Genomic DNA, 27,170 nt, shown 5'->3' with positions numbered 1-27,170 from the left:
GAGGATTTCTTGTTAATCCATGTCTCAGCAATGAAAACAAAATGAAAATATCTGCATGGAGGCATCATCTGTAATGGAGGTAGGAATGGCAATAGATTCTAACTAAAACAATATGAAGCAGTTGATGTCCCTGTAATTTTCCAGGGTAGGTTAGCTGGTTACCCATGGTATGTGTACTTTCATTCAAATAATTGATCATCTGAAGAGAAGCAGTAAATTAATGATGATTGGAATAAATATATCAGGATTCTGACAATGAAACTGCCTTTAACCTGAACAGTGCTTGTTCTAAAAATGTTTAGAGTGAGCATCATGTGCAAAACAGTTAGAATTTTTTAAAACTGTGGCCTTTCTTTAACTAGGGCGGAATAAAAGATCAACATTCATACCTTGCTTTTTCCAATGTATTGTACAGATCCCACTTGGGGTAGAGTTCCATTTTCAGCCCGTGATGCTGTTGGAAAAACAGACTTTAAAGTCTGATTGGGGTAAGCAACAATCTTTGTTGTGCCTGGCACATTCAGCTTTGGTAGTTCCACAGGATATGATGGAATTTGGCGTCGTATAGGAAGTCCCTGTGGATAATTTGTATGCTGAAATAGATTTTGTATGTTTAACAATTGTTTTACAATCCTCCACTAAACTTTTCTTCACATCAATATCCATATCAGAAGTGGTTTAGCATAATAACTTATAAAAATAGCACCCAAAATGAAAGAATGGTAATAGTCTTAAAATGTAATTTTTTAAATTGAATATCATACATAATGAAAAGCAATATTATTTCTTCTGTGAATGACCATCTGCTCCAAGGTGCTGAAAGAAATTTAACTGTAACCTACAAAATCATAAGTATGCTAAACAAATGAGGGAAAATTGCTTAAACCCTGGAAATAAAGTCGTTGAGAATCCACAAGCTAAGTTTTGTCCTTACCTGCCCAGGGTTGCCCTGCCTTCTGAATGCAAAATGCTCCTGAAACCCCCTTCCCACAAATCAACTTTCTTAAAAAAATGCATTCTTTAGGATCAGGGCATCACTGGCAAGGCCAAAATTTACTGTCCATCCCTAGTTGCTCAAGAAATTGGTTGTGGGCCTTCTCTGTGAACCGCTGCAGTCCATGAGATCAAGGTGCCATTACATAGGGGGTTTCAGGATTTTGACCCAATGGCAATGAGGAAATGCAGATTTGTGGCCAAGTTGGAATGGTTTGTGACTTGAAGGGGAATTTGGAGGTGATGGCGTTCTCATGTCATTCTAGTTAATGAAAGTTACAGGTTTTGGAGGTGTTGTCAGTGTATCCTGTGGATAGTACACTGCAGCCACAGTACGCCTCTGCCGGAAGGAACCAATGGAGTGCTGATCAAAAGGACTGCTTCATTCTGGATAATGTTGAGCTTCTAGAGTTGTAGCTGCACCCATTCAGGAAATTGGCAAGTACTCCATCACAATGTTGGTGTGCCTTGTAGATGAAGGAGAAGTTTTGGGGAGTCAGGAGGTGAGCTACTCATCACAGATTAGCAAACCTCTGACCTGCTTGAGGTACACACATTTAAGTGGGAGTCCATTTCTGTTTTTGAACAACAGGTGACTCCTAGGATGTAGCTAGTGGGGTATTTGGTGATGGAAATACTATTGAACCTCCAGGGGATGTAATTAGGCTCACTCTTGTTGGAGTTGTGCATCTCCAGTTGATGTAATGCATCAAATGTGTTAGCATGGTGAGTAGTGCATATTGGTCAGTCTACATGTCACCTCTTGCTTTTAGCTCTCACCACTGGTTAGCAGTATAACTATTGTGAAATGAGAGCTGAGTGTGTAAGCCTCTCCAGCCAGTACATAGCTTCTTCATCAGCAAGCCCTATTTGGTGCCTCCCTGTGGCAACATACGTAAACTGGGTACCTCGTGGACCAGGCTAAACTACAGCTACAGGGGACTTGCAGGAGGCCTGACGCCCAGACAAGTTGCAGAAGGCCCATCGGCGTGTGATTACATCTTGGTGCCCACGAACCAGACCCCCAGCAATGGGTAAATAGCCCCACCGCTTTGTGGGTGTCTCGGGAGAGAAGAAGGTTAAAGGAGTAAACCCTAAAAGAAAATCCAGAGTGGAGTCCCGTAGGTGGTAATCTGTCATCTATCGGGTAGCTTTCCAGCAACTCCTGCAGCAGAGCTGGTAGCAAACAGGGGGTTTCATCTTTTTCTTTGGACAATATTAGCAATGCTGAGGTTGGGGGTCGGCAGGGGCCTGATGCTTGGGCAACTCAGGGTCTCCATACTATTTGCCCAGGCCTGCATTCTGGAGAGTGCATTCTAACCTTATGGTTTACATGGCACAATACAAAAAGAATCAGTTACTGGCTATAAGCTTGCGCTTAATTCGCATAGAGCATACCAGGAGTTACTCCCATTGGTGGGACAGATCATGGTGTCTCATTGGATAGCTACTGCCTGCCTCAAGCTGAACAGCCCCCAGTCGGTTAGGTGCTGTCCTGCCACAGCCTGCTTGCTTCAAATGGGTGCTTGGAGCTTAGCGAATCATCTCTCAAAGTGGGTTGCTAATCTCTGCAACAGGCAAGACAAACTCAAAGACACCAGTCTTTCGCATCGCAAGCTGTAAGGTAAGGACCAGGTGTCCTGGCCTAACCGAAGACCTTCTGCAGGTTGATGATGCATGCAAGACAGCTGTGATCAACAAGGAACTTAAAGGCTCAACATAGATATTGCTGCGCTACAAGAAATTAGACTTGCTCAGAGTGAGTCCCTTAAAGAGAAACCCTACACGTTCTTCTGGAAGGGGAAAATGCAAGAGGCAACACAAGCATGGAGTTGGTTTCTCAGTAAAAAAAACACCACTCACGATGATTCAACCTCCTAACAGAAGGCTCAGAGAGACTTCTTACTCTTTGCTTGTCAACAAGTGCAAACCCAGTTAACCTCATGTGCAGCTATGCCCTGACATACACCACTACCCCAGATATCAAGGATCAATTCTACAAGGCATTTGACACTACCATAAGCAAAATTCCCAGCACCAAGGGATTGTACATTCCAGCAGACTTCAACGCAAGGGTGGGTACCAACCACAGAGCTTGGCCAACTTGAAGAGGGCACCAAGGAATCAGCAAGATAAATGAACAAGACAGAGATTGCTAGAGCTATGCTGTGACCATTGACTGTGTGCGGCGAACAGCTATTTCCAAATCAAGCCATGCCACAAGTAGTCCTGGACACATTTGAGATCACACCACTGGCACCAGCTAGATCCCATCATGACCAGATGTACCACTCTCAATAGTGTCCTCATCACTCGTAGTTATCACAGCGCTGACCGACTCTGACCACTTCCTGGTGTGTAGCAAGATCTCACTTGAGCCAAGGAAACTATACCACTCAAAGGAGAAAGGTCGTCATTGGATCAACACTCACCGTACCATTGACTCAGAAAAGACTTGGGGGTTCTTCGACATCCTCAATCAGGCTCTTTAGGCCAACAATGCCCAAAGCCAGGGTGTGGTGTCAGAATGAAATCATTGCGCAACACCATCTATAACTCCGCACTCATTGCGTACGAGAAAAGAGATTAATGGCATGCTGACTAGTTTGAGGTTTATTGGATTGAAATGGAGCCAGTTACGCCAACCAAGAGGAGAGCCCTCATGAAGTACAAGTGAGTCCCCAGCAAACAGAATCTAGATGGTCTCGGAGCTGTGAGAACAAAGTCTCAGCAGACTGCTCGGCACTGCATCAATCAATGCTGGTTGAAACTCTGCAACAACATACAATCTGCTGCTGAGTCTGAGGATGCTGGAGGGAAGTATGAAAGAATCAAAAAAGCAACATGTCCAGCAGCAGCCAAAACTGTCCCCTTGAAGACAAAGACAGGGATGATCACTAAGCTTAGCAAGCAGATGGAAAGGTGGGTGAAGCACTCTCTCCAACTCTGCAATGAGAACATCGTCACTGAAGAAGCTCTCAGTGCCATTTCAGACTTTCCTGTCATGGAGGAGCTGGTCAGCGATCCCACCAAGGCCAGTGACAGGACTATGCCAGTGTAAAGCCCCAGGAAATGATAGAATTCCACCTAAAATCATCAAAAGTGGAAAACCAGCAGTGCTGCAGCATCTCCATGAACTTCTGTGTCTCTGCTGGAACGAAAGATTTGTGCCTCAAGACATATGCAATGCACAAATAGTTATCTGGTACAAAAAGTAGATCGCAGTGACTGCAACAATTACCGAGGCATCTCTTTGTCGTATTGTGGGAAAGGTCTTTGCTCATGTTGCTCCAACCAGATTGCAGACCCTGGCATCATGCAAATACCCTAAGTCTCAGTGCTGCTTCAGAGCTGGCAGATCAACAGTTGACACAATTTTCTCACTTCAGTTACAAGAGAAGTACCATGAACAGCACAGACCCCTCCACATTGCCTTCGACCTTGTCAGCAGAGACGGACTCTTTAAACTGCTGTGGAAAATAGGCTGCCCTCCTGGGCATCATTTCTTCTTTCCACGAGAACATGCACAGTTTCGTCAGTTACAACGGGGCATCATTGGATCAGCAACAGGGTAAAGCAGGTCTGTGTCCTGGCGCCAACTCTCTTTGGCATATTTTTCTCCATGCTGTTTTAGTATGCTTTCGACAACTCAAATAAGGGGGTTGACCTGCATGCCAGTGTTGACTTCAAACTGCTCAACTTGGCAAGACTGAGTGTCAACACCAAAATGCATAATGCCCTGGTTCATGAATTGTTGTTTGCTGATAACACCGGGCTAGCATCCCATAATGAAGTTCACTTGCGACAGCTTGCAGATAAGTTCACCCAGACCTGCAATGAGTTTGGACTACAATCAGCATCAGGAAGACAAAAGTTATGGGCCAGGACATAGAGACTCCACCTTTCATCAATATCGACCTTCAGAGTGAGGTTGTCGTCAACAGCTTCACATACCTTTGATCAACAATTACCAGCAACCTATCCCTAGATGCTGAAATTAGCACTAGGATTGCCAAAGCCGTAGCTGTCATGTCAAAATTGAGAAGTCAAGTATGGACCAACAGCAAACTGACCAAAAATACAAAGCTCCGTCTGTACCAGGCTTGGTACAGTCAGCGCCCTCCTTTACAGTAGCGAGGCATGGACAATTTATGCAAGCCAAGAAAAGTGACTGAACAGCTTCCACCTCTGCTGCCTCTGACGAATATTGGACATCCCCTGGCAAGACAGAGTGCCGAGTATGGAAGTACACCAGCATGCTGGGACTCCTAGCATGTTTGCTCTCTTGTTGGCGACTCCATTGGCTGGGTCATGAGAACCAAATGGATAACCGCCACATCCCCAAAGACATGCTCTATGCAAACTTGCTATTAGCGTGAGACCAACAGGTCATCCACATCTACGATACAAGGATGTCTGCAAACGAGACTTCAAGTTGACTGGAACCAGAGTCGATGCATGGGAAGTCCTTGCTGTTGTTCGGAGTGCCTGTAGACAAGCAGTCAAGAAGGGTGTGGGGGACAAAAGAAATTAACAGACGGCAGAAAAGAGAGCCCACCAAAAGGAAAAAAAAAACATTAGTTGACCTTGGGCCAACACTCCTCATGTGTGCCAGTTGCAGAAGGAACTGCCACTCACGAATCCGCCTCTGCAGCCACAACAGACGATGTTGAATACAGAAGTTACATACACCCTGGACACAGTCCATCACCTCCCAAGATGGATGGATGTCATCTGTTGGAGATGGTCATGCCCTGCATTTGTGTGGCACACGTTACTTCCCAGTTAATAGATGAAGCTGGGAGGATATCCAAATCTTACTACATGCAGGAATGGGCTGCTTCATTATCTGAGAAATTGTTAATGGATCTGAACCTATTCAATCATCAGTGAACAGTCTTATTTTTGACTTTACAATGGCGGAAAGAGCATTGAAGGTGAAAAGAACTCCTGCAGCGATTTTCTTGAAATGATTGGCCTCCAACAACCCAACCATCTTCCTTTGTGCCAGGTATGACTCCAGGCCATGGAGAATTTTCTCCTTGATGCTTATTCATTTCAGTTGTATTCAGGTTCCTGAATGACACTCTTGTTTGAATGCTGCTTTGATGGAAAGGGCAGCCATGGTCACTTCACCATGGGATTTCAGCCATGTTTGCACCAAGGCAGCAGATATCCTATGGCTAACTTGATTGATGTAGGAATCAGCTAGTTAGCATTGCTATGCTTTGTTTTATGCAAGTGTAAATTTTACATGATTAAATGATTCTTAAGTCACAGTGTCTCAATATCTCTTGCACAAAGGAAGATGGTTGTGGTTGTTGGAAACTGATCATCTCAGCTCCAGGACATCGCTGCAGGAGCTCCTCAAGGTAGAGCCCTAGGCCCAGCTATCTTCAGCTGGGCTTGAGCTCTGAAAAAGAGTTATACGGATTTGAAGCGTTAACTCAGTTTTTTCTCTCCACAGATGCTGCCAGACCTGCTGAGTTTTTCCAGCATTTTCTGTTTTTACTCCAGCTATCTTCAATTGCTTCATGAATGACATTCCCTCAACGTAACATCAGAATTGGGAATATTCGCTGATGATTGCACAGTGTTCAGTGCCTTTCGCAACTCCTCAGATACTGAAACAGTCTGTGTCCACATGTAGAAAGACCTAGACAACATTCAGGCTTAAGCTAACATGTTACAAGTGACATTTGTGTCACACAAGTGTCAGGCAATGACCATCTCCAATAAGAGAGAATCTAACCATCTCCCCTTGACATTCAACAGCAATACAATTGCTGAATCCCCCACTATCAACATCCTGGAAGTTACCATTGGCCAGAAGCTTAACTGGACCAGCCATATAAATACTATGGCTAGAAGAGCAGGTCCCTAACAACACTGTGAATGTATCCACACCAAATTGACTGCAGCAGTTCAAGAAGGTGGCTCACTATAACTTTCTCAAGGTCAATTAGGGAAAGGCAATAAATGCTGGCCTTGCCAGCAATGCCCACATCCCAAGAATGAATTTTTAAAAAGTAACTTTTCAGTGTCTAAATACAAAACGAATGGTTTCTGAGCTAGTGAATGAATACATTCACAGTATTGTTAGGGAGGGAGTTCCAGGATTTTGACCCAGGGATTTTGACCCAGGGACAGTGAAGGAATGGCGATTATATTTCCAAGTCAGGATGGTGAGTGACTTGGAAGGGAATTTGCAAATGGCAGTATTCCCATGCATCTGCTGTCCTTGTTCTTCTGGGTGGTAGAACTTGCGGGTTTGGAAGTTGCTGTCGAAGGTGCCTTGGCAAGTTGCTCCAGTGTATATCTTGTAGATGGTACACACTGACATTTATGGTTAGAAAGTAATAAAAGTGTTGAAGTTGGAGAACTAAGTATTGTGCATCTTTGCAATGAAATATTGCAGTTCTGGGTGAGACTCAGACTTGGAAGGCAAAAGATTCCCAAGGATAATAACCAGACTTCTGATTAAACAGAAAATGTTAGAAATATTCAGCAGGCCAGGCAGGATCTATAAACAGAGAAACAGAGTTAACATTTGCGATCTGCCATCAGAACAGCAAAATGTTACATCATATAACAGGTTTTAAGCAAGAACAGAGGCAACAAGAACAACAGGGAAGATCTATGATAAGGTGGAAGGCAGGATTTAAATGACAAAAGGATTGATGGTGTGAGCAAAAGGAGACGGTAATAAGACAAGTAAAGGGAAAAAAAGATGGGCTTACAGAAGGTGAAAGTGATACAGCAGAATCATTATTAGCACCTGCTCTCCGAATAAAAAGGGAGCAGCAAAGCAATCACCGAAGCTATGTTTGGCCTCCCCAATGTAGAGGAGACTGCACCGTGAGCAGTGATTTTATGATTCTGAATTATGCAAGTAAATCACTATTTGTGGGGCCTTCGAGGGGAAGGGAATGGGAGCAGCTGTGGAAAAAAAAATTACAGTTGATGGATTCCGGAGATGAGAGAAAAAAAGGAACCCCAACATTCCAAGATTTAGTCATGTCTCCCTGGATGTGATGTTAGGAAGTAAGGGCCCACAGAAAGATACTGTTCCCCACCGACAGGAGGAGGAATCATGCTGGCAAAAGCAAGAAAGCAATGCTGGAGGTTGCTCAGGAGGCAAGCAACAGGAGTGTGATGCTATTTTTCTGGATTCAATGTTGAAAGCAGTTTAATGATCTAACCAGAGCAGAAAGATGAATGCAAAAAAAATCTTGCATTTATATAGCGCTTTTTGTGACCATGATACCACTCAAAGCGTTTTACAACCAATGATGTTAATTGGGGGTTAAATGCTAGCCAGGGCACCAGAGTTAACTCACCACTCTTCCTTGAAATAGAGCCATGGGATCTTTTCTATCTAAACAAAGAATATGGTATTGGTATAACGGCTCATCCAAAGGAAATAGCGCATTCAACTACATCTTGACGTGCACATCATGTCAACCTGCTTACTCCGTCTTCTCAAGTCTACTTCAGTGTAGCACGCCTCATACCAATTTGCCTTGCAAGTATACCCATCCCTCTCTGACAATGCATTCCCTCGCATCCTCATCTGTCATCTACCACTGACACTCACCCTCATTTTAACTGAATGGCATGCCTATCCCTTATAGTCACCCTCAACAAATGTTGTCCATCCATCCATTCAACACATTCCATTACTCTCACTCATAAGTTTTTTCTTTCCCTCCTTGCAGAGGAGAGCACAGAACTGGAGGGGGCCCTCCATCAATCCCCTAGTTAACATCTGCAGAAAAGGAGCACTGGAAATCCACAGTCTTGGCATTGGAGATGGGAGCCTCCCAGCTACCAGGTGACAGAATTAAATATCTTACAGCACATGGCATACAACACTAATTCATGTTGATCTGACATCAACAGCCAGCAAAATATGATAGTATGCATCATGATCAACATAAACATTCTTACCTTGGCAATTCTGATTCATGCCTTTTATTTCCCACAGGGCCTTCAAGCCTCAGGAGGTGGTTCAGGAGGATTATAATGACTCCTTAGAAGAAGTTCCTTATTCTGAAGGTCACAGGACTTCTGCAGACAATGCACCAGCTCAGGTATTCACACTTGAGTGGAACTGGCAAAGAAGATAGTTGTGTTTCACCTGGTGATTCTCACATCTGAAGTGAGCAAGAGCACATAGTGGAGACAGGGACAGCAGTAGAGAGTTGGTGTCAGAGGGTACACTTCAAGCTAAGCTCTGCTCAGCTGGATGCAAATGCTGAACCTTGGCGGGGAAGGGGCTCTTTGCTGAAAAGGATACTTTTCAGAGTACAGCAATGAATGCGCAATATATTTTCAGGTTTTCCAGCTGCACCGAGCATAATTGTGGAGAGATTGGAGGAGTCCATCTCAAGCAAGAGTGGCAGGATGTCACAGAGCTTTGCAATTGTTTTTGTTTGTCACACCTTAAAAGGATTGGTGAAACCCATGCTTTGGCCACTGCTCATTGATTGCTAGCAAGAGAGTGTGGATGGGCCATGAGAAGGATGGTGGTGAAAGGATACAAGAAAGTGGGAACTTGGCTCAAAATGCTTTTCACCAGTTGCCCATGCCCTGCCCACCTCAGTAAGTACCCTGCATGTGGCATCTCGGGCAACAATCTGCAAAACTGCATCATGTTGCCCCTCTAAAGAGGCTCTGTGCCTGGCTTCCCACCTCAAGGTCCAGACCTCGCAGAGCATTCTGATGGCCCTGGCTAGTGCAGATTGAAATGCGCCTCCAGATATTTTGAGGCGCCTAAAGCATATCCTAAGCATGCCAATTATTTGCTCGATTGCTTATCTGGTTGTCATATAGTTTTTATTGTATCATTCCTAGGCTTCATTGGTTGGGTCCTTCACAGCTGTGATCAGCCATGTTTTAAGTGTGTACCTCTTGTCTTCCAAGCAGCCAGCCAGTAAGTCTGCTTTGAAGTGTGAAGAGAGGTAGGGTGGACTGGTGCAGGACAAAAGCATCATGGCAGCTCGCTGAGAAACTTGCGCACATCTGTTCTGGTTGCACACCAGCTTCCATTGATGGAGTGAAAGTCCTTATAGTTGATGAGCACTTCGGAGAGATCTGAAGGGTACCTTAATTGCCCTGTGTGCAGTCGATGACACCCTGCACCTGTGGGAAGCCAGCCAGAGTTGCAAACACAAGTGCTCACTCATTCTGACTGGCATCATCAGTCGGAAAGTGTATCAGCTTAACTTCGTTAATAGCATTCTGCCTTTGCAAAAAGCATGCCAGGAGATCAGAGGCCAGTTATAAAGGAGAAGGAGCAGGCGGGTTTTCAAACAAAAAAAACGAGCCTGAAGATTAGAGGCTGGGTATAAAGTATAAAGCAGTGGAGTGAATCAAACATAGGGGAAATCCAAGAAGTACATCAGAGTAACATCACAATTAACACAGAGAGGAGCAGCAGGCTCCTAAGGCTTTTAAGGCAAGTATATAGGTTAGATATTATACCACTTTTTAGTATTTAGTATTTTTAGTATCTGATTGGAGGTAAAGGAGTGCAAGCATCAGGGAGAGAGGTGTCATGAAAATATAATAATTTTCATAATATTATTGTGATTTTTTGTAGAAGTGGGTTGATAGTGGGGTTTGGATTAGTTTGTGTGTGTGTGTGTGTGTGTGTGTGATTTAATTGAATTGGAGACAGCAGGTCTGGAAGTTTTGAGTTATCAAGAAGAATCTAGGTTTGAAATGCTAAATACATACAGATAGCTGAAGTTTTAGAATGTGAGGTGTAAGGAACGTTTGCATTTTTAGATAAATTAGATTAGTTTGAATTTCAAAGAGATGGTAAGATATTACACCTAGCCAGAAGAAGCTAAGCCAAACAGTGTGTTTATTTTTCCCAAAGGTTACTGATAATACTATGAAAAGATTTGTATTATCAGAAAAGTGAAGTTGCAAAAACATATGGGAACAATGGAATTTGCATTAAGAAGTGAGAAACATGTATAAAGGACATGAGGCTCTGAGTAAGAGGAGAAGGCTTTCTAAGATCTAACACAAGTGTGAAAAGCCTCCAGTCTCTGTGCATCAAGTTGCAGTCTACAGGAACCAAAGCTGAGAAAATTCACTGTCCAGGATATCATGTTGCTTTGCCTGGGTCTGTTTAAATCTATTTGTTTTTACTGTTGCCTTAATGGCGGTATAACTGGGAACCAGATTAATTAGGGGTTTTAGGAGTTATTATAGGAGTAACTTGTAGACCTATGTATGCGCCTGAAATTTTTTTTGTTAATAAATATTTAATTTAGTTTTCTAAAAACCTCTGAAGTCGTGGTAGTCTTAATACTTCTGAATTCAAGGCATGCATCTCGAAATAAAATACAAATTGCAAGACAGTTATGACCATGTGATCAAGTTTCCCTCGTGGATTTGATCTGCCTGGCACACATCATCTGCCACATCATAACAGAAGTAAAACACCTAAACTGACGCAAGCATTAGGGAAGGAGCTGATTGGCAGATAACTAGAAAGTATTTTATTCAAGTCTTAAATTTATTTTTAATTTAGTTAATAGCTTGATAATTGGAGGGATGGCAGAACACCTCAGTCCTCTGGAATGCACTTCTGGTGCCATGTGGGAACTCCAGGATGCTTCCTTTGATCTGGATAACCACATGCACAGGAAGTGTCACTGGCTGGAGGAACTTGATCTCCAGCTTTCAGAACTTCATCAGCAGCTCACATCACTGCAACTCATCCATGAAGATGAGAGTTTTGTGGATAGCACGTTTTAAGATATTGTCGCCCTATGGCTTAAGAGTGAGCAGTAGAGAGGGAATGGGTGACCCCAAGACAGTCAAGGAGGACCAAGCAGATAGTGCAGGAGTCCTCAGAGTGCATCTCACACTGCAACTGGCATTCAGTTTTGAATGAGAGTGATGGTTCCTCTGAGAAGTGCCAGAGCCAAGTCCACAGCACCTAGGGTGGTTCAGCTGTAGGGGGGATGGGCAGGAGGAAGATTGGGAAAGCAATACTTAACCGTGGATTCTATAGTTAGGGGAACAGATAGGAGTTTCTGTGGCTGCAGATATTATTCCAGGATAGTATGTTGCCGCCCTGATGCCAGGGTCAAAGATATCACTTAGCAGCTACAAAGCACTCCGAGGACAAGGACGAACAACCAAAGGTTGTGCTCCATTTTGGTAGCAACAATATAGATAGAAAAAAGGGATGTGGTCCTGCAGACAAATTTAAGGGAGCTAGGAAGGAGACAAGCAAACAGGAGCTCAAAGGTAGTAACCTCTGGATTATTCCTGGTGTTACGTGCTAGTGAGTATAGATATAGGAAGATACACAGATGAATGCTTGGCTGGAGAGATGATGCAGGAGGGAGGGTTTTAGATTCATGAGACATTGGACTGGTTCTGGGAGAGGTGGGATCTATACAGAAGGATTACACCTCAATAGATCTGGGACCAGTATCCTCAGGTTGATTTGCTAGTGCTATTGGAAGAAGGTTTAAGCCAATTTGGCAGGGGGTGGGAACCAGGATTTAGCATTAGAAAGGAGAAACAAGGTGCACAAAGGATTGGAAGGGCAGATAGCACTAGAGTAAGAAATAGCAAGGTATTACAGACTAAGGTAACACAATCAGGTTTAAATTAGGTTTATAGTGCATATATGTAAGCACATGAAACATGGTAAACAAGGTTGGTGAGCTTTAGGTGCAGATAAAGACATGGGAATAAGGTGTGTCAATAATAGAGGCCTGGCTCAAAAAAGAGCAGGACTGGTACTGAATATTCCTGGATACAAGGTCTTCCATCTCATCCAAATGACAGAACCTCTGACTGTGCAGCACTCCCTTAGCACTGCACTGGAGTTTGTTACAATCCTGTTAGGGACCGTTAGCATTTAAAAAGAAATCCAAACACCTTGTCTTAACCAATGGGACTACCCTGCAAGATTTTTCAGGTTCAGGAAATATAGAGAAGGAAAGAGTGGGGAGGGGTCGGCAGTATTGATTAAGGAGAATATTACAATGCTAGAGAAAGGGTCAAGAACAGAATCTATTTCCTTCGAGCTAGAAAGCTTGGCTCCAGATATTCTCAGAGGTAAAACTTTCATTTATCATCTCCTAGCTGTAGATGCCTCAATATTTCCAAGCAAACCTGCTTTTGCTTTCTTTGGCACAAGACACTGTGGGGTGTTTGGGGGCGGGGGGAAGAAAGTGTTTGTTTCCTTTTTCTATCTTTCTTACCCTGTAGGAATTGGTTCTTGCTCTACCACAGGGTTTGGTGAGCATCTGGTAAGTGGGGTAAGTTCTATTCTATCCCTAAGGTTTAAAATAGCACACAAATTGGCGGTAAAGTTAAGATAATATATTTAAAAAAACATAAATAAGTGATTAATATAATTAAGTAATTATTTAAAACACATTAAAGGATGGCAGTATAGGTGATGTCTATCAGCATGTGGGAGCTCCTGGATAACACTGTGATCCAGGGCAAACATATCTGCAGTAAGTGTTTGTGGCTTGAGGAACTTTGGCTCAGAGTCACTGGGCTGGAGACTGAGCTGCAGCTTCTGCGACACATCAGGGAGGGGGAAAGTTACCTGGATGCTTTGTACCAGGAGGCAGTCACACCACTTAGGATAGGGTCTTCTGAATTGGTCAGTGGTCAGGGACAGGAGGGTGTGACTGTGAGTGAGGCAGGTAAGGGGACCCAGAGGGCAGGAGTGTGAGCTTCTGCAATTGTTCAGTAGGTTTGAGGTTCTCTCAGCTTGTTTGGATGGAGAGCGGGGCTGCAGGGTGGATGAGCAAACTGACCACGGCACCGTGGTACAGGAAGCCATTCAAAAGGAGGGAGTAAAAAGGAACATAGGTAGTAGGGGACGGTATAGTGAGAGGGATCAACACTGTTCTCTAGCAAACAGCAAGAGTCCAGATGGCTGTTTTGCCTGCCCAGTGCCAGAATTCAGACATCTGCTCAGGGCTGGAGGGGGAGATTCCAATTGTAGTGGTCCATGTAGGTACCAATGACATAGGTAGAACTAGGAAAGAGGTTCTGCCTAGAGAGTATGAGGAGCTAGGCACTAAATTGAAAAGCAGAACCTCAAAGGTTATAATCTCTGGAGTATTACCTTAGCTGCATGCAAATTGACATAGGGGACATAAAATTAGAGAGGTTAAAACCTGGCTCAAAGACCGGTGTGGGAGAATTGGGTTCCGGTTTGTGGGGCATTGACACCAGTACTGAGGAAATTGGGAGCTGTACCATTGACACGTGAACCGGGCTGGGACTGCATAACTAGGGAAGTAGAGAGAGTTCTAAGCTAAATAGCAAGGGATCAAATGTGGAAAAATGTGGTATATCAAAGAGCAGAGACAAGGTAAGAGAGGAAAATAGTAATATGGGAAATGAGGGTCAGAGAATAACAGGAAAGGACAGAGAGAAAAAAACCTAAGAATGCACAAAGAATCAAGACTAGATGTCACAAAGATAACAAAAAGACTAAACTAAAGGCTCTGTATCTGAATGTGTGTAACATTCATAAAAAAGTTAATGAATTGATAGCGCACACTGAAGTAAATAAATATGATCTGATAGCCATTACAGAGACCTGGCTGCAAGATGACAAGGATTGGGTCCTGAATATTGAGGAGTATAAGACCTTCAAGAAGGGTAGGAAGCTAGGCAAAGGTGGAGGGGTAGCACTGTTAATCAAGTATGGCATCTGTGCAATAGTTATAGTTGACCTTGGTTCAGGGGATTAGGATGTAGAATCAGTTTAGATGGTGTTGAGGAACAGCAGGGGAAAGAAGTCATTAGTGGGAGTGGTCTGTCGGCCTCCTAACAGTAACTACAATGTGGGACAAAGTATACAGGAATAAATATTGGGTGATTGTGATAAAGGGATGGCAACAATCATGGGTGACTTTAATCTACATATAAACTGAAAAAAATCAGATTGGCAGTAGTAGCCTGGATGAGGAGTTCAAAGAATGCTTTCGAGATAGTTTCTTTGAGCAACACGTTCTGGAACCAATCAGAGAACAGGTTATATTAGACTTGGTATTGTGTAATGTGACAGGATTAATTAATGACTCCAGAGTAAAGGCACCTCTAGGTAGCAGCGACCACAATATGAATGAATTTTATATCCGTTTGAAAGGGAGAAGAGTGAGTCTAAGACTAGTATTTTAAACTTAAATAAAGGGCAACTATGTAGGCATGAAAGATGAGCGAGCTGAAGTGAACTGGGATACTAGGCTAGGGGACAGATCAATACAGAAGTAGTGGCAGACATTTAAGTGTATATTTCATAACACTCAGAATAAGTACATTCCTTTAAAAAAAAATTCTGTAGGGAGAACCCACCATTCATGGTTAACTAAAGAAGTTAAGGAAAGCATCTAACTTAAGGAAAAAGCATATAATTGCACAAAAATGAGTAGCAGGGTCAGATGATTGGTCAGAATATAAAGAACAGCAGAGAATGACTAAATGGTTAAACAGCAGAAAGAAATTAGAGTATGAGAGGAAGCCAGCTAGAAATGTGAAAATGGATAGCAAGAGTTTCTACAGGTATTTAAACAGGAAAAGTGTAGGTAAAGTGACTGTTGGTCCTCTAGAGAGTGAGAATGGGAAGTTAATAGTAGATAATAAAGGAAATGGCAGATGAAATGAACAAATATTTTGCCTCTGCCTTCACTATAGAGGACACAAAAAACATTTCAATAATAGCTGTACATTGGGAGGTAGAGGGGAGAGAAGAACTTGGCGAAACTACAATCATTAGGGAAGCAGTACTGAGCAAACCGATGGTGCTGCAGGCTGACAAGTCTCTAGGTCCAGATGGACTTCATTGTAGGGTCTTAAAAGAGGTGGCTAATGCGTAGATGTGTTGGTATTAATTTTCCAGAATTCCCTAGATTCTGGAAAGATTCCATCAGACTGGAAAGTAGCAAATGTAACCCCTCTATTCAAGAAGGGAGGAAAGCAGAAAACGGGTAACTACAGGCCAGTTAGCTTGACATCTGTTGTGGGGAAAGTGTTAGAGTTGATCATTAAGGAGGTTATATCTGGGCACTTAGAGAAGTTCAAGGTAATCGGGAAGAGTCAGCATGGTTTTATGAAAGGGAAATCATGTTTAACCAATTTATTAGAGTTCTTTGAAGGAGTAACATGTGCGGTGGATAGAGGGAAGCCTGTAGGCGTACTGTACTTGGATTTCCAGAAAGCATTTGATAAGGTGCCACATCAAAGGTTATTAAAATAAAAGTGGATGGTAACATATTAACTTGGATAGAAGATTGGCTGGTTGGCAGAAAACAGACAGTATGCATAAATGGGTCTTTGTTTGATTGGCAGGATGTGATGAGTGAAGTCCCACAGGGGTCTATGCTGGGGCCTCAACTTTTTACAGTTTACATCAATGATTTAGATGAGGGGAGCAAAGTCATGGTGGCTAAATTTGCATATGACACAAAGATAGGTAGGAAAGTATTTTGTGAAGAAGACATAAGGAGTTTGCAGACAGGTATAGATTAGTTGAGTGAGTGGGCAAAAACTTGGCAGATGGAGTATAATGCGGGAAAATGTGAAGTTGTTCACTTTGGCAGGAAGAATAAAAAAGCAGAGTTTTACTTAAACAAAGAATGACTGCAGAATTCCAAGGTGCAGAGGGACCTAGGTGTTTTCGTGCACAAGTCACAAAAAGTTGGCATGCAGGTACAGCATGCAATCAAGAAAGCTAATGGAATGCTATCCTTTATTACAAGAGAAATTGAATTTAAAAGTAAGGATGTTAGGTTTCAGTTATACAGGGCATTGGTGAGACTGCATCTCGAATACCTTGTGCAGTTTTGGTCTCCTTATTTAAGGAAGGATGTAAATATGTTGATGCAGTTCAGAGGAGGTTTACTGGATTGATACCTGGAATGAGCAGGTTGTCTTATGAGGATAGGCTGGACAGGCTGGGTTTGTTTCCACTGGAGTTTAGAAGAGTGAGGGATGATTTGATCGAAATATATAAGATCTCGAATGGTCTTGACAAGGTTGAAGTGGAAAGGATGTTTGCTCTTGTGGGTGAGTCCAGAACTAGGGGGCACTGTTTTAAAATTAGGGGTTGCCCTTAAAGGACAGAGACGAGGAGAAATTTTTTCTCTTGGAGGGTTGTGTGACTTTGGAACTCTCTGCCTCAGAAGGCAGTGGAAGTGGGTCACTGAATATTTTTAAGGCAGAGGTAGATAGATTATCTTTAGGCAAGGGAATCCAAGGTTATCGGGGGTATATGGGAATGTAGAATATGAAACACAAACAGGTCAGCCATGATCTTATTGAATGGCGGAGCAGGCTTGAAGGGCCAAGTGGCCTATTTCTGCTCCTATTTCGTATGTATAAATGTTCCAGCTTCAGTTCCCTCACAAAATTACTGAGATTAAGCCTCACCCACATTCTACACAGTGCATGAAGTTAGTTTTTCACTCTGTGTACAGTTATTTGGTCAACTTCTCTCAATGACCTGAAAACTGCACATACCAGTTCCATGTTGCAACTAACTTTATCAGCAAAAACACCCAGATAAACTGAAACCAGAGACCCTCCTTAAGCTTCATCCAACTCCATGACGATATAGCCTGCTCTAGAATGTCCTTAACCCGATCTTTAGGTTAATTATCCCTCGTTTACAATTTCTTCTTTGCTCTGATGAAGTAAATGGGTTTTACAACTTTCAGGGTTTATTAAACACTTTTGAACTAATTTAGTTCCAACTCCCAAAACAAAAAACATCTCCCTGGAATGCAAGCATTGCAGACATCATGTCTCCAGCTAAGTAAGCTATCTGCTGTTTTATGGCTCTCTCTCTTCTATTCTGACTTTATTAAACAAACACCGGTGTCCTTTTGAATTGCCATTTTTTGGGCATTCTGGAATCTCTAAAGCCCAGCATTAGAATTACCTTACCATTACAACTGTAATCAGAAAAAACAATTTCTAAAATTTTAACAGAACAATGAACTAGATATTCGCAATAAGTGTCAGCCTTTATTTTTGTGCGCAAGCCATGGAGCAGAACATGAACTCAGAACCTCACCAGAGGTGAGAGCGTTAACCAACTGAGCCATTGTTGACACAAGAAATAAGAGAGCTACCATTACACGAATGGGTGTATTCTATAGGCCACCAACTAGTGGGAAAGATATAGAGGAGCACATTTGCAAAGATATTACAGGGAGATGAAAATGCAAGGCTTCACGCAATTACTATCCTAGTCTATATTAGGATAGTTAAAGGACAGAGAGAGAGATGTTTCTGAAGTGTGTTCAGGAACTTTTCTTGATCAGTACTTTCCAGCCCAATGAGGGAGGAGGTATTGCTAGGTCTGGTTCTGGGTAATCAGGTGGGTCAAGTAGATTGTCAGTCGTGGAACATTTAAGGAACAGTGGTCATAGTATCACAAGGTTCAGGTTAGCTATAGAAAAGGACAGAGATAGAGTAAAAATACTTAATTGGAAGAGGGACAATTTTAGTGGGATGAGAATAGATTTATTTTTTAATTTGTTCATGGGATGTGGGCATCACTGACAAGGCCAATATTTATTGCTCATCCCTAATAGCCCGTGAGAAGGTGGTGTTAAGCCACGTTTTTGAACTGCTGCAGTCCATGCGGTGTAGGTACGCCCATAGGTGCTGTTGGGGAATAGTTCCAGAATTTTGACCCAATGATAGTGAAGGAAAGGCAAAATAGCTTCAGCTCAGGGTAGTGTGTGATTTGGAGGGGAACTTGCAGGTGGTGGTGTTCCCATGCATCTATTTCCCTTGCCTTTCTAAGTGGTAGAGGTTGCAGGTTTGGAAGGAACTGTCGAAGAAGCCTTGGTGAGTTGCTGCAGTGCATCTTGTAGTTGCTACACATTGCTGCTCCTGTGCATTGGTGATGGAGGAAGTGAATGTTTAAGGTAGTGGATGTGATGCCAATCAAGAAGGCTGCTTTGTCCTGGATTGTGTCAAGCTTCATGAGTGTTGTTGGAGCTGCACTCATTCAAGCAAGTGGAGGGTATCCCATCACATTCACGTGGCTTGTTGATGGTGGATAGATTTGGGGAGTCAGAGGTGAGTTATTCGCTACAGAATTCCCAGTCTGTAACCTGTTCTTGTAGCCAATGTATTTATACGGCTGGCCTAGTTAAGTTTCTGGTCAATGGTAATCCCCAGCAAGTTGATGGTAAGGATTTAGTAATGGTAATGTCATTGAACATTGAGAGAAAATAATCATTTCCCCTTGTTGAAAATGGTTATTGTCTGGAACTTGTGTGGTGTGAATGTTACTTGCACTTATCAGTCCAGGCCTGACTGTAGTCCAGATCTTCCTGCATGTGGGTTCAGACTGCTGCAACATCTGAGTTGTACTAAATGGTTCTGAACACTGCAATCCTGAGTGAACATCCCCGCATCTGAACTTATGTTGGAGGGAAGGTCATTGATGAAGCAGCTGAAAATGGCTGGGCCTAGGACAGTATCTGAGGTACTCCTGCAGTGATATCCTGGGGCTCCAACATCAAGCAACCATCTTCCTTTGTGTTAGGTATGACTCCAAACAGTGAAGAGTTTTTGCTGCGTGACCTGCTGTGTATTTCTAGCATTTTCCGTTTATAGTTAAGATTTCCAGCATCCGCCGGATTTTTGCAAGGATCTTAAAGTGCTATTTCGGCAACAGGGAAACATTTCCTTGATATGACTTCCTTTCTTCATGCAATGAAGTTTATGTAAAGTCTGTGAGACAAAGGGAAATTGCTGCTGGCACAGGATGCTGAGTTATGAACAGTGATAAGAAAAAGTATAACGATAGAGGGCATTCACCTAGAAGAGGAGCGACAGAGAATCCTCCACAGAAGCAAGAAATCTCTATTGGCATGGTTCCCATGACTGAAATAATCAGTGTCCTGAGTTACAAGGGCTGTCTATAAATAGCATACCCTCACACTGTTAAGGTCAAAGTTGCTGCTTTGCTGGTAGACAAGAAGTATGTCATAATTAAAGTGATGTTTAAAATACACAAAAATATCATGTTTGATTCAACAGGTCTGAACCCAAATTATATTTAAAGATGGTGCACAATTATCTAACAAAATCTTCCCCAAAGTTTACTGAGAATAATAAAGAATTTAACTGTTTTGGAATTTTATGATAAACAAAGGCATGGGAAGATGCGTATCAGTAAGGTCTCTTAAGCTTAAAGTACAATCCATTTCCATATCTCTGTTTTAACAGGGAAGCTGTCTAATAATGCACAATGTTAGTTTTAGCCGACTAAAGCTTTTGAAAATTGTCTTCTAAATGTCTTCAAATATTTTGGGAAAACAACCAAATGAGGCTGAAGAAAATCATTCTTGTTGGGCTGACAACCCAACAGAGGCATTTTGGGAAAGGATCCACACTGTACTCAGACTGTGGGGTCTCCCTTAAGCTAACATTGATAACTTCATGGAAAAATATTGAAGATGATTTTCATCTTCATCACCTGGGTAGAATCCAATAATGGAACTAATATTGTGCATCTACAAAGAGCACCCAATCTGCTCTGACAGATTACTACCCAGACAATGAACACCTGCTTGCTCTTAGGTAGTAAATTATAGTAACAGCTTTAATGCTTTATCAAAGGTGTTAGGTCAAGATGAAAAAAAAAATCAGATTAGATTTGTTAATGCAATTTGGGAGCACTATCCATTAAGTCTGTATTCAATAGTTAAATATTAAATATGTTACAAAACATGAGACCAGAGCAATGTTTAAAATTACCATTTCTGCTCAAAAATTAGAGTTGCTATTCCAATTTTAAAACATTCCAAAACATATAAATATGCTGCAAATAATTACAGTATAACCTAATTATATATTTATTTCAGGTAACTTTTTGCTAGAAAAATTTGGCACTTGTTTTAATGGTGGAACAGTTAATTAGCCGGTTGAACAGAGAAAGGCAAGTGGCAAGTACCAACGTTACTCATTTTACCTGCTTGCGTCCCTTATGAATTCGCCAGAGGTTGTGCACCACAGCCGGGCTTAGATTCTCATTCTCTTCTAAGCATTTAACTCTACACTGTATAGTAGCAGCTTGTTTCTCAGCAAATCTACAGGAAAAAGAAATCACAATGAGCATGTTTATTTTTGTTACTTAATGTGAACTAGTATCCTTCTCTCTCAACTTAAAATAATCTATATATCTTATTAAAAATCTTAAATCAGCCAGCATTTTCTGTTTAAAACCTTCAGTTGTTACATTGTGATCATGTTTGCGTAAATTTCACCATTGTAAATTCCCAAGACCACATTTCCCATTCAATTTTCCTATCTCACTTTCACCATTATTTGATAAACCAATCAAATCATTCAAAATGCTTTGACTGGGCACATAAGGTTGGGGTTGGGGGCACATGGAAAAGTCCCTGCATTTGAATAATGAGGCCAGAGGCACACCTGATTTTGGGCCTTGGGTCCCAATATAATTGAGCCAGCAAGCTTTGGGCACTAATAGCAGCTTGCCAGCGATGTGGAAAGAAAGATGGGCCAAAACAAAGATAGCAGCGGCCTTCAGGTAATTAATGAAAGGGGACTGGGAAGCGAGAGTGGATGGTTGGTTGCAACCTAATAGGCAGTCCCTTTAAGAATTGACTGTTAGGCCACATGTAAACCTGGAGCTATATTTTGTAATTATATTTTATTTGTACATGCAAAGAGCCCAATGCCTATTTCAGGTGTGATCATTACACACCAATTTTTTGGCCTCAATCAATATGGTGGGTGCCATATTTTTGGCTTGTAATGAGTAAGAGCTTTCTGCACTTCTTACTGGAGGCTTAGGAATCTGTTCAATGGGCGCTATGTGGCTGTTTTCCAAGCCATCATGTTATATGATTTCAAACAGTCCACTTCAGATGTCACAACCTCAAAGAAGTCAAGGGTTTTGATCAGACAGAGTTTTCTCCTGAGCTGGTTATTAGTCTAGAATTCCTCATATAATCCTCAGATTTTGTCCTGATAATTGATTCATTGTTTTACATGGAATGTAAGCGAGATTAATGAGTCTGTAGCTATCTGCACCTGTGTGTCACCTTTTTTTGAATATCTGCTAGTATATATAAATGGAAAAGTATCATTAATTATTACAGTACTCTTAAATCAAAACCATCATGAAGTTGGAAAATACACTAAAGGCTATGGGGGATATTAAGAAAATAGAGTCATGATAGAATTCTATTGTTGTAGCAATTCACAGATCTGACTGAATTAAACTGAATTTCAGTGCTCAATAAATTGGCTGCAAATCTTCAAGTGATAAATTTACAAAGATTCTGGTTTATAAAAGAAATGTATACAGATATGGTACCTTCCATGCTTTGAATGCTTTCTTTCAAACTGGCTTCTTTGTTGTGAAAAATTTAACTTTTATCTATCTTCTGAAATTGCGAAGTTCATGATTTATTGAAAAACAATTTTCCTTTGTAAATTCAATTCAGTTGACATAGAATTGACAATTCAATTGTCTAATTCTACAAAATATCTATCTTTGCCTAACAAAAATGAAGGGCAAAAATGACTGTGCTTCAAAATTAATTTGTATAAATTAACACTTTAACATGATTCTCAGAGATGAGAGATGGCCCTAAATACTTTCTTTCCCTTTCAATTGAATTGCTCATGTTCTGAAATATATTCGTTTATCCCAGGGTCTTGATAGATCAAAAGAGTTTGTTCACAAGGAATATCGAGATAAAACATGAGTATTTTTGAGGTCAAAGACAGATTTAACATGAATGAGAGAAATAATCAAGTGTCATGCTGGTTGGAAACTTTGGCTCACCTCAATTCGCGAAAATAAGGATGCTGCAATGCGCGCCTAGCAGTGATTCTTTCTTCAGGGTCGTACTTCATCATTGCATGCATCAGTGAAATACTCTCAGAGGTAGTGTGCGGAATGAGGCAAGATATTCCTGTTCCCTTTTTTTGGGGAAAGTCAAAACTCATAGCCCGTGTTCTACATTGAAAATCATATAAAATGATCATTATTCTACTCAAATAATCTAAACAGAACAGCTTTAAACATTTAAGTACAAGGCATTACAAAAATTAACAGAAGAAACCACACATAATTGTTTGAACTTCACTACCTGTGGTATTATAAATTTCCTACTTTGTATAAGCATCTTCATTAAGCAACCTCCACATATCACAGGAATAAACCAAGATTGCTAACAGGGAAAATTACGAGGATTTAAAGAAATTTTGATCTTGATAATGTGAATAGGTCAACCAAATGATCTTTCTTCCTTTAAACATTGTAAAAGCACCTTCAGTCCAATAGGAAAAGCAGAATGCAACAATAATCATAAATAACTGTATCTAGTCTAGGGTACGGGTATAATAGCCACCAATTGTCCAACAAGGATTCACAATGACAATTGCAATGGTGTTTATCTATAATGGCTGGGATGCACCCATCCCAGCTCTAACACTGAAGACATTAGCTACCAACCAAGCTGCCCTCATCTTTGCTCCTTACAGCACAGCAGAGGAGAGTTGGGATACACCAGAAAAAAAAGTAGTAGCAACAAAGTAACTATGCAGTACTACACAAGTGCAGGTTAAACACAGAGGTGGTGGAACCTTGAAAGAACACTTCAGGCTGTGGTAGTTTAATCAAGACTTCAGCAACAGAATATAAGTTGACCCGCTGTTCCTAGCTGAGTAAAATATGGGATGAAAAACTGAATGATTTTTCAAGACACGCGACAACACAGTGTGGTGAAAATGACAAAGATGGAAATATGTTATGTAATTTGTCTGAAGTGGTGTGACAATATGGAAAAAAAATGAACTAGGCAAGTTGGAGAGAAATTTCAGGATTTTGGATAAGAAATTACCTAATTTAATGCCACTTGTAGCCTTGCACTGCTCGCCGCATGTCCACCATGCTGCCAGTTGCCTTCTACAAGGCCTGTGCATATTCTGTTAGAAGGGCACGTGGGGTGGGGCGGCCCTGCGTGTGACAGGAGACTGAATGGATGCTATTCCGGCATCACACAGCCCAAGCAGCTGATGTGATGCCAGGATTCCTTATTTAATGAGCAGCTAATGTATTCACATCACTCGGCAAACAGGACGTGTGGAGCTGCAAGATGGGCTCTGAACCAAGGTTATTTAAAGAGCCAGGCATCCAAATTGCAGGCAAAGTGATTTTAACAAACGTTTTCTATTGCAAAGTGTCCAGAGGTATTCTGGACTTTTTTTGAGGTGTTTCAGTGAGTTCCTGGATTTGCCAGTGTTGCTGCATTCTCAAAGCAGGATAAAAGGGGGGAGGTGGGGTGGGCAGAGGAGCAGCTGATCTGCACATGCAAAGTCTGCAACAGGAATGAGGACAGCAGTGGTAGTGCCTCTGAGTCTGAAGCATGACAAGGAGATGCAGCAGAGAGGGCAAGCTCTGCATGATGCATTCTGTCAACTTGGAGCTAGACTTGTCCATGTTCATTGACAGTGACAGGACGTTGCCTGGCAAGCCAATGCAATTAGCATCTTAGTGTGCATGCCCTTTTAGCACTCTCCTGTATACCGTCCCACCGGAGTTGTCACCTGAATGTTTTGCAGCAGTACTTATCCGCTACCTTGTCTTCTGGTGAGCTGGCAACCAAACCGTCTTTTTTCCCTGGCCTGAATGCACGCCACCTGTGCCTGGATGACTCACTATGTGCTGATCCCAACTCTATACCAGTCACCAAGTTATGTGGTCACATGTATCATAGTGCCAGCGCTTTTTGATCAGCGCTGTGTGGCAGGCAGCAGCTCTTGTGTCTGAATGCAGGAACTCAGAGGAAGTGGATGGTGGTGGACGGATGGACAGATGGATGTGGGGGGGGGGGGGGGGGGGGCGGGGGGCGGTGGTAGGAAAGAGGGCAATGGACACATGGTGTGCAGCTTGTCATCATGCCAGATAGCAGAATGAGGGTGTGTTGTGAGTTGAAAAAGGGTACAAAACAGTGACATGCCATTATTCTCAATGTTCTCAGTAATATCGTGGGCCCTGTTGCAATCAGTCCCATGATGCAGGCAATCATCTCCTTCATAGGGCTCAGGAGATGCATACATCCTTGTCCCCAGCAGTTCTGATCTGCTCCCTTTTAATGTGTATTGTGAAAGAGGCATAAATTCAGTGATTGTATAGCAGTGTGTCTAGATGATGTGCCTGCCATAGCTGAATAACAGGAATTATGTGCAGGCAACGAGGAGGATGTGAAACTGGCAGCTTTGATAGGCGTGTGAGGTGGAGTATCTGGATGTTGGGCCTGAGTCCAGAGTGCTAGGGAGTGCTGCTGACTAAGTGATGTGTGTAATTGGTGTGTGGAGCATTGAGCAGTCTGACAAGCTGCTTTTGTGGTGGGTAGATGTTACATGAAGATAGCAAGTTCATTTGACTTCTTATAGCACTACTGCCAGATCTTTGGGTCCAGACTCTGGAAGTTGACCTCCCTGACCATCTGCTCCACTCCATTCTGATGGTGATCCTTAAGGGTCTCCTGTGGACCCAGTGCACATTTATGCCTCCAGTGCTGCATTCATCTGGAACCCTCTATCTACTCTGGGTGTTCACTTTGTAATAATTTATATTGCAGTAATATTTTTGTGTAACTTCCTTTTAAGGTATACCCTGCCTTTAAGAAGGGCAGGCTAGTTGTACTAGGTGATCAGCAAACAAACCTGTCACCACTACTCTGCTTTGTGCAGAGGCTGCAGGCAGCTTGGAGGAGCAGACAGCAGTACAAGAGGCACTTTGCTGGAACTTACAATAATGCAGAGGAGAAGGGTACACGAAGATTGTGTGGTGCCCATCTTGATTTGCATGGTCAGGTTGTGAATCATGGCCCCTGCTCCCCCCCAAAAAAAATACAGGATACCCCAAATTCCAGCCTGATAAAATAGGCCTGGAAAGGTCCCATGAAGAAAGAGAATACACAGGCTTTGTGGCAGGAAGAAAACATCAGAATGTGAAATATGAAAGAAAGATTAAGAATTAAATATGTATTCATATGTTTCTCAAAAATACATTAAAGAGCTTCAAATGCTCTTTAAGTACTACTGAAGTTTCCTTTTAGTACTTTACAATTTGTATTCAGCAATGAGGGTCAGCAAAAAGACCAGTGAGATCTTGTTTCATACTATTACATGACCAAAATGAATGTGGACTTTCTTACTGAAGCACTCTACCATAATCTATTCTCACTCCATCTGCTTGGAATTTTTTAGGATTCTGCTTCATTAATGTCATTATTCTTGCCTTGCAGCTGGAGGCAGTGCAGCAAAGATTCACTAGATTGGTCCCTGGAATGAGAGGGTTGTCCAATGATGAGAAGCTGAGTAAATTGGGCCTATACTATCTGGAATTAAGAATGAGATGTGATCTCATTGAAGCGTACAAGGTTCTGAAGGGGTTTCACAGGGTACACAGTATGAAAAGGATTTGTATGGTAAATAACCGGAATTAAAAATTGCTGAATATTTTTTCTTCATTTCAGAATTCTGAGAGGTTGTTTCACTTGACTGGGGAATTTAGAGCAGAGAGTATCACAATACAGGGTTGATCATTTAGGTAGGACTGAGATGAGGAGATATTTCCTCAAATCAGAGGGTTGGATCTTTGACATTCTCTACCACAGAAGGTCATGGATACTGCATCGTTGAGTATATTCATGGCCGAGAGGTTTTTGGTCTCTCAGGGAATCAAGGGACATGGTGAGCAGACAGGAGAGTGAGTTAAGGCAGAAAATCAGCCACAATCGCAAGAATGACGGAGCAGGCTCAAGGGGTAGTATGGTCTACTCCTGCTCCTATTTCTTGTGTTCTTATTGCTAAGAAAAGGTACATTGATTACTTACAGCAATTGGTGAATTTGTGCAGCAACTGCCATTAGGCCAAAACATCAATCAGCTTCATGGCTACCATGTTTTATGGTTCAGAAAAAGCTTAACATGAAGTTAAACACCTCAACTCTATATATGCAAAAATAGCAAGTAAATTTTAAAGTAATTGAGTATTTTTAAAAATTATTTTGCAATCTTTAAGTGTTCCTTTGTGAAGAGTTACATTGGAATTAAAGTATTATTTTTCAAATGCCAAGCATATGGAGTGCATGGTGTAGT

General features: G+C 42.0%; 2 protein-coding genes across 2 annotated transcripts in view; one reads left to right on the top strand and one right to left on the bottom strand.

The window, feature by feature from the left end:
• Positions 1–27,170, bottom strand: part of mok (MOK protein kinase) — a 118,257-nt gene that overhangs the window by 30,265 nt on the left and 60,822 nt on the right. The window contains exons 10-12 of the mRNA XM_078562360.1: positions 22,844–23,017; positions 20,996–21,113; positions 390–593 (exon numbers count right to left, since the gene is read on the bottom strand). Coding sequence (XP_078418486.1) covers positions 390–593; positions 20,996–21,113; positions 22,844–23,017 — 496 coding nt within the window. The remainder of the gene's footprint in view (positions 1–389; positions 594–20,995; positions 21,114–22,843; positions 23,018–27,170) is intronic.
• The window catches only part of nemf (nuclear export mediator factor), a 212,832-nt gene continuing 193,058 nt past the window's right edge, over positions 7,397–27,170 (top strand). The window contains exon 1 of the mRNA XM_078562356.1: positions 7,397–7,402. Within this exon, the coding sequence (XP_078418482.1) occupies positions 7,398–7,402 (5 nt within the window). The 5' untranslated portion in view covers position 7,397. The remainder of the gene's footprint in view (positions 7,403–27,170) is intronic.

The sequence above is a fragment of the Cetorhinus maximus genome, chromosome 18 (assembly GCF_964194155.1).
Source record: "Cetorhinus maximus chromosome 18, sCetMax3.hap1.1, whole genome shotgun sequence".
NCBI lineage: Eukaryota > Metazoa > Chordata > Chondrichthyes > Lamniformes > Cetorhinidae > Cetorhinus > Cetorhinus maximus.
Note: the sequence above shows the minus strand (reverse complement) of the source record. Positions and strands in the feature narration are given on the sequence as shown.